Below are 7,084 nucleotides of genomic sequence, written 5' to 3'. Positions count from 1 at the left end.
CGCGCAGGAGTTTTTTCCAATTTTTCATTTTTCTCATGTAAACACTGAGGTGTGCGATTGTTAAATTGTCCGGGAAATGAGTGTGTCCCTTTCTGAGAACCTACCACAGGGTTCCCAGGGCCCCGGCCCCGCGTTCTGATGCCTGGGCAGCGAGGACTTGGGCACGGCGACCCGCAGCGCTAGAGCTGGGCCGTGTCTCAGAGCGGCCTCGCCCGCCCGCCCGTCCCTTGATCACGGACGCGTCCTCCCGTGTTGGTTTCCAGCTGGACGTCGTCTTTGGTGAAGCGGCTTCTCAAATCTTTGCTCGTTTTTTTTTTTTTAAGTTGAATTGCTTGTTTTTCTTATCATTGCATCTGGAGAGTTCTTCGTAGATTCAGGATTTACGTCCTTTATCAGATGCACGTTCTGTAAACATGGGACTTGGCGGGGAGCTGGGATCCCCTGAATCCCAGCGCAGGCGGCCGTCAGAAGCCCCCCTCCTCCCCTCCCTCCCCGCTGGGGGTGAGGCTCTCTCTTGAGCCCTGTAGGCCCCTCCAGCGCTGGCCTTGCCTGGGCCGCCCGCCCCCGATCAGAGGTGTCTGGGTCGTGTGCCCCAAGGCCAGCAGGTAGTCCTCCCGTGGAGGGCGCCGTCTGCCTGCACAGGAGAGGTCACGCGGGAGGCCTGGCCAGTGAGCCCCCAGCAGCCCACGGTGCCGCCCTGGCGACACTCGGGCCCGCATGCTTATGCAACCTTTGATAAGACATTTGTGACGCCATAATCCACCCTAAGCGGCGGCTCAGCTCCGCCCTCCAGACCGGCCCCAAGACCCGGTGCGTGGCAGTGGGGCCTAGAGTGAGGGGTTACCCAGGCCTCTGATGTCCCCTCCGTCACAGCGGGGCTGACCCACGGTGACTCCACTCTTGTGTGCGGTGTGTGGGGGGGTATGGACAAGTGAGGACTTTGGGGACCCAGACCCTGGGTAGGGCCCGTGAGCTGGAGCACCCCCATGTGTCCCGGGCCCCCGGCCCCCGGCCCCAGCCAGTCTAGAGGTGGACGGAGGCCAAGGTGAGGTCTCTGCTTGGTCCTCAGCGACGGGCTGGCAGGTGCGGATCGGAGAGGTGAGAGGGGAGAGTCCGCCTCTCTGGAGCCCTCCAGGAAATGACCCCGGGGCCGGTGGGGGACCTTGAGTGGCTGTGCAGGACAATGGACAATGGAGGCTGAGTTTCCAGAGCCAAGTGCACCTGCTGCCCCACGGCCCCTCGGCTAAGCCCGCTGGGCTATAAAGCCTGGCCTCCTGGGGCTGGGATTCCCGCGCTGGGAGCCGGGGGCAGGCATGGCCTTGAAGTGCGTCCTGCTGGGCCAGGTCCTGCTGCTGCTCTGGGTGTCCGTGGCTGGGGCCGAGGTTCTGCTGCAGCCAGATTTTGATGCCAAGAAGGTAACAAAGGCCCCTGTGCAGTGGGCATGGGGGCTGAGCCCCATAGGATAACAGGGTGGGGCCCACGGCGGACCTGCTCTGGGCCTTGAACCCGCCAACCCTTGGACCCTCTCTCCACTTAATCCTGGAACAACCGTGTGGGGGTAATTACTGACCCATTTCACAGCTGGGGGAACAGAGGTCATGCGACCTGTCCAGGTAGGTGGCAGAACGGGGGTATGAGCACGGAGACCCCCAGTTGCGTGGGTCCGACAAGCCTGTGTAGCCGTGGGCTTCGTGGCCCCGGTCCCAGGGCAGAGGTGGCCACCGAGCTGCTTTGTAGTTCTCAGGCCTCTGGTACGTGGTCTCCATGGTCTCCGACTGCAAAGTCTTCCTGGGCAAGAAGGACCACCTGCTGATGTCCACTAGGACCATCGAGGCCATGGCGGGGGGCAACCTCAGTGTCCACATGCAGTTCCCTCGGTGAGTATGGTGGGGCTGGCGGTGGGGGCGGGGCGGGCCAGCAGCTGAGAGTGAGCCCTGGGCTGTGCCCCCCCAGGGCTGACGGCTGTCACCTGCTGGACGCCGAGTACCTGAGGGTCGGCTCCGAGGGCCACTTCAGAGTCCCAGGTAGGTCCTGCCCCGCCTGCCCTCAGGGACCGCTGACAAAGCGTCTCCATGGCGTGACATGGACGGTCCTTCTACCTGGGGCCACGCCCCGCCCCCCCTCCTCCCCACCCCTCCTTCTCTCCACCGTCTGCCCTTTCCTTGAGCCCCGGAGCGGAGGCCGGCGTGGGTGGGGGTCTGTGCGCGGGCCCCGGGCCCTCCCCCACGGCTGGCTGCCCCTCCCTCTGCAGCTCTGGGCTACCTGGACGTGCGCGTCGCGGACACGGACTACAGCTCGTTTGCCGTGGTCTACATCTACAAGGAGCTGGAGGGAGCCCTCAGCACCATGGTGCAGCTCTACAGTGAGCGCCCGGACGCCCGCCCGTCCTCCTTGGCCTCGCTGGCTGCTGCCCCCCTGGCCCTCTCCGCCCCACCTGGGGCCGCCCCCTGCCCCGTCTCCCCCCCGCCCGGCCCCTCAGGCCCGGCCTCCCCTCCTCTGTCACCCCAACGGGCAGCCAAGAAGGGGGGGTGGCGGGACCCCGCAGCTCTTCGGAGAGGGGAGGAGTCGGTGCGAGGGGCCTCTGGGGGCCTTGCCGCCCTCTGGCCCCGCTGCCTGAGAGCCGAAGTGAGGCTGAGGTTCCGTTTTGCTGTAATTTCTGAGGGCCTTGGCAAAGTGGGCCAGGGGATCCCTGAGGTGCAGAGGTTGGGGTGAGGGCTAGAGACTGGTTTGGGGGGCTTGAGGGGTGTGGGGCCCAGGGGGACATGGCCCTGGGGAACACCCAAGCCCTGCCAGTCTCCCAGACACCCTGTGTGGATGAGGAAAGGACACCCCTCCGGGCGGCTTCAGTCCCCCTGATTCCCCAGCCAGGCAGGCACTTTTGAGCAGTGCACAACCTGCTCAGTCTTGGGTGATGGACCGGCTGTCAACTCTCAAGGAAGAGCGCTGAGGCCGGGAGACCTCACCTCTGTGAGCCCAGAAGACCTCCCCCCGTCCCCCCCCACCTCTGTGAGCCCCAGAGACCTCTGCCCCCTTCCCCTTACCTCTCTGTGAGCCCAGGAGACCTCCACCCACCCCACAACCTCTGTGGGACACAGAGCTCACTGGGGCCCTGCTCTGCCTCAGGCCGGACCCAGGAAGCAAGTCCCCAAGCTGTGAAGACCTTCCGGGACTTCTACCCCACGGTGGGGCTGGAGGACAACATGATGGTCATGCTGCCCGGGTCAGGTGCGCAGGCCCCGACATGATGGTCATGCTGCCCGGGTCAGGTGCGCAGGCCCCGACATGATGGTCATGCTGCCCCGGTCAGGTGCGCAGGCCCCGACATGATGGTCATGCTGCCCGGGTCAGGTGCGCAGGCCCCGACATGATGGTCATGCTGCCCCGGTCAGGTGCGCAGGCCCCTTCCCGACCCCTGGGAGTGAGCCAGACCGGGTGGGGTCTCTCGTAAGGCGGGCCGCAGCCCCCTCCTCCCGCCCGCGCACACTGAGGAGGAGGTTATGGGTAGCGGGGAGGGAGAGGCTTTCAGGGGCTGGGGCTGTTTGGGGGCCCAGGAGGTCAGGCTGCAGGAAGCTGTGGGCAGTCTGGCCAGCTCAGCCTCTCTGTCTTCCTTCCTGCAGACGCGTGCTCCTCTGGGGACAAGGAAGCTCCCTGACACCTGTGGAGACCCACCTCAGCCCTTCCCAGGTAGGCGCAAGGCAGGGCAGCCTCTCCGTCCTGTTCTCCAGGGCCTGCGTGGACAGCCCTGGGCCGCTGCTCTGTCTGCTGCTCTGCACGTGTGGATCCCACTCCCCCAGCCCCCACCCAGCTGCCCAGCCGGCCGCTTCCACGATTCAGGCCTCAGCTTACATGCTACCTCTTCCAGGAAGCCTCCTCTGATTTCCTAGGGCTGCCTTAACAAATTACCACATATGACACAAGTTTGTTCTCGCCACCGTTCTGGAGGCCAGAGCCCAAAGTCAAGGACTGGGCCCGGCTGATTCCTTCTGGAGGCTCAGGGCCGAACCTTGGCCTCTCCCAGCTCCTGCTGGTGTGGGCGGGCTCAGCCTCCCTTGGCTTGTAGCCCCGTCCCTGCTGTCTCTGCCTCGATGGTCACACGGCTGTCCTCCCTCTGTGTGTCTGTGTTCAAATGTCCCTCTTCTGACGAGGACACCGGTCACGGGGGCCGGGCCCGCCCTAAGTCCACGACAGCATCGTCTCCGTCCTTAACTGGTCACGTTCGCAAAGACCCTCTCTCCAGGGAAGGTTCTGCTCCAAGGCCCTGGGGGGACGTGAGTCCGGGAGATGCTGTCAGTCCAGTGTGCTGTGTGTCCTGCCGCCTCTGGCTACCTCCCTGGGGTACTAGGCCTTGGAATTGTCTAGGAACCTGGTCTCCCCCGGAGGGTCCCATGAGACGGGAGCCGCCACCTTGCATGGCCCTGCCGTTATAGGGTTATCGGGACATGGAAGTAGGTGGACTCTTGGGGACACCCTCCCCCCAAGTAGATGCTAAGAAAATGTCCAGCCCCTTACCAAGTTCACAATGAATAGTTTGGGAACCCACGTAAGACAATAAATAACAGGAGTGTCAGAGGCAGCCCTGTGGTCCTTCCTGGCCTGTGGGGGGGGGGCTCCTTCCGCGTTCCGAAGGGAGAGCCCCACCATCCCTCCCGGCATCCCCCCCCTTCTCCCCCCGCATGCCCCTGCCTTCCCCCCAACATCTCCCTCGGCATCTCCCCCTGCACCCCCCCGACATCCCCCCGCCACCCCCCAGCACCCCCTCCACTATCGCCCCTGGCATTCTGCTCTCCCGGCCCGGCTGGCTATTCACCCAGGGGGCCTTGGGCTGTTTCAACTTCTCGTGTGTCTAGAAGCTGCTGCCGACCCCTGGTCCCTCCGCGCCCCACAGGTGCTTGTCCTCGGTGGGAGGAGAGGGGGAGGGACATGCCAGGTCAGCCTCTGGGAGGTTCTACCTTTGGAGAGTAGGAGCCCCAGGGTCCTGCTGCGGGCCTCGCCCCAACTTCCAGGGTAAAGCGTCCCACGTGGACCCCCCTCTCAGGGGCTGAGTCTGGGGGTTTAGTTGTGGTTCAGTGGCCCTTGTGGGGCTTTCTTGCTATGCCGGCCAGGGAGCAAGCAAGGTGCTGGAGAGTGTGTTGGGGTCCCCAGGACCGCGGGAAGCCACGGTGTGCTGCTGGCCTCTGGGGCCACCGTGGTGGGCTTCTGCAGTTGTGGAAGTTTCGATGGTGGAATTAGCTCTGGCCTTGCAGGCGACGCGTGCCGTGGATGGGGGCAGAGAGAGGCTCCGAGGAGTGTTTGTTGAATGGGTGTCTGGAGTGACCGGGCCTTTCCTGTCTGTGCAGGGCGAGCTGGAGCAGCAGACCTTGTCGTGCGGAGTTGTCCGGACCCACCGTCCTCCTGGGTCACCCCCTCCTCCCCAACCCTGGGCCTCCCTCTTCCCCTCAATAAACATATTCTGCAGTCCAGAGGCTCCTCCCCTCTTTGCAGGGGCCCTTGGGGAGGGCACGGTGAGCCCCGTCTTGATCCAGGACTCCTGGGGAAACCGAGGCAGGGAAGGGGGCACGCGGGAGACGCTGACCACTGGGCAGCTCCTGGCTCGAGGGGACAGGAAGCTCCAGCCCAGCCTGGCACCCGCGAGGGGCTGTCCCCGTAGGCGGTGTCTGGCACCACTGTCCTGGTCCTCATGGGCTCACGGCACCTTCAGGGAGCCAGGGTGCCCTGTGAAGACCACCTCGCCGTGGGGGCTCCGCTGGCACATGTAGCCCCCTGGCCGCAGGAGCTGGGGGCACAGCAGCATAGGAGCCTCGAAGCAGGGCTCACAGGGGTGTTCCCTCCTGCTGCTGGGCTGACCTTGACCTTGGCTATGTCATATGCTCCACGGTGGACCCCTGGACACACACAGTGAGCTCGCTGCGTTCCTTACTCAGGATACTGAGGCATAGAGAAGTTGGTGACTTGCCCAGCGAGGGGCCAGGCTGAGGCTGAGGCCCAGTGGTCAGGCTCCAGGGCCTGGGCTGCATGCGGGCACTCCTTGAGAGGCTGGGGGAGAGAGCCCTCCCTGGGGGCCCGCCGCTCTCCTGACAGGAACTCAGCGTGTCCAGGTCGGTCCAGCGCACACACTGTAAAGGGCCAGGGGAGGCGACAGGAAGGTAGTGCGGGTCCTGCCTCATTGATCACAGGTGCCCTGCAGCCTTCCCAGGTCTGGAGCCGGAGGTGGTCGGCCAGATCAGATGAAGGGCATCTGTCCTCATCCTGCTCCTGGTCACCCAGAGACAGCGTCCCCCACGCTTCCTGTCCTCCCTCTGTTGCCTGGCCAAGCACTGGGGGCGGGGGGACCCTTTCTCATCAACCCGGGCTGGGCCAGCTTGGGGCTCGGATCAGCTAGTCCCAGATCAGCCTCCTTGGGGGGGGGGGGCTGCTGGTCCTGTGGTGTGGTGGGTCCCTCGGTCTCCGGCGGGCTGGCCAGCTCTGGGCTTCCCTGTCCTGCCTGGACGTTCCCACACCTGGCGGACCCTAAGCTGACAGCCTCGGTGGAAGGACAGTGCAGCATCCAGGATCCGAGGCGGCCTGTCTCCCTTCGGAACGGGAGCTGCTCTGTACTGGACCAAGCCTGGAGCCCCTCCAGGGGGTACTTTTCTGGCCCCGAAGCTGGGAGGCTTGCCTCTTACTGGTCTAGAGCCACAAATGCTGGTCCTGGCAGGAGTTGCTCTGGGCACCCTCGGACCCCTCCTGGCCACGTGGCACCCGTCCCCCTGCTTTGTGGCCATTACGGCTGGGAAACCAAGGCACATGGCTTGCCCTGAGCCACACAGCTGGTCGGGCCAGGGCCCCTGTCCCTGAGGTGGGGCTCCTCTTGCCAGGCTTTTAATCTGGGACAAAATCTACTGTTGAGGGGGGCCCAGCCGTACTGTTGTCGGGGGCCCGGCTGGGGAAGAGCCGGCTCTGGCCTCCCACTGCCCTGGCTCATGTCCTGGCTCTGCTGCTCAGGTCAGGGGCCAGCAGGACGGGGCCGCTCTCAGGCCAGCCTTCTGAGCGGTGGGTCGTGCCTGGCTGTGCGCCGGCCTGACTGATCCAGGCGAGGACAGGCATG

At 64.9% G+C, this 7,084-nt stretch overlaps 1 protein-coding gene across 3 annotated transcripts; it reads left to right on the top strand.

Annotated features, from left to right (window-relative positions):
* Positions 1 to 542: 542 nt before the first annotated feature.
* LCN15 (lipocalin 15) lies at positions 543 to 5,459 on the top strand. 3 transcript variants are annotated; one of them, XM_082696373.1, is made up of 8 exons: positions 545 to 1,415; positions 1,582 to 1,613; positions 1,738 to 1,877; positions 1,954 to 2,024; positions 2,252 to 2,362; positions 3,124 to 3,225; positions 3,618 to 3,684; positions 5,337 to 5,459. In XM_082696373.1, the coding sequence occupies exons 2-7, from the start codon at positions 1,599 to 1,601 to the stop codon at positions 3,650 to 3,652; spliced, it is 474 nt and encodes a 157-aa protein (XP_082552499.1). In that variant the 5' UTR covers positions 545 to 1,415; positions 1,582 to 1,598; the 3' UTR covers positions 3,653 to 3,684; positions 5,337 to 5,459. The 3 variants fall into 3 exon arrangements, with proteins under 3 accessions (XP_082552498.1, XP_082552499.1, XP_082552500.1); XM_082696372.1 differs by lacking the exon at positions 1,582 to 1,613 and having other exon boundaries at positions 543 to 1,415; XM_082696374.1 differs by lacking the exon at positions 545 to 1,415 and having other exon boundaries at positions 1,442 to 1,613.
* The last annotated feature ends 1,625 nt before the right edge of the window (positions 5,460 to 7,084 follow it).

This window comes from Mustela nivalis (genome assembly GCF_964662115.1).
Source record: "Mustela nivalis genome assembly, chromosome: 13".
In the NCBI taxonomy this organism is placed as follows: Eukaryota; Metazoa; Chordata; class Mammalia; order Carnivora; family Mustelidae; genus Mustela; species Mustela nivalis.
This window is presented reverse-complemented; position numbering and strand designations above follow the sequence as displayed.

Excerpts from the sequence above, each read along its gene's own strand:
- LCN15 (XM_082696372.1), top strand. The coding sequence starts at position 1,314 with ATGGCCTTGAAGTGCGTCCTGCTGGGCCAGGTCCTGCTGCTGCTCTGG. Across the intron at positions 1,416-1,737 it reads CAGATTTTGATGCCAAGAAG|TTCTCAGGCCTCTGGTACGT; the intron begins GTAACAAAGGCC and ends GCTGCTTTGTAG. Across the intron at positions 2,363-3,123 it reads CACCATGGTGCAGCTCTACA|GCCGGACCCAGGAAGCAAGT; the intron begins GTGAGCGCCCGG and ends GCTCTGCCTCAG.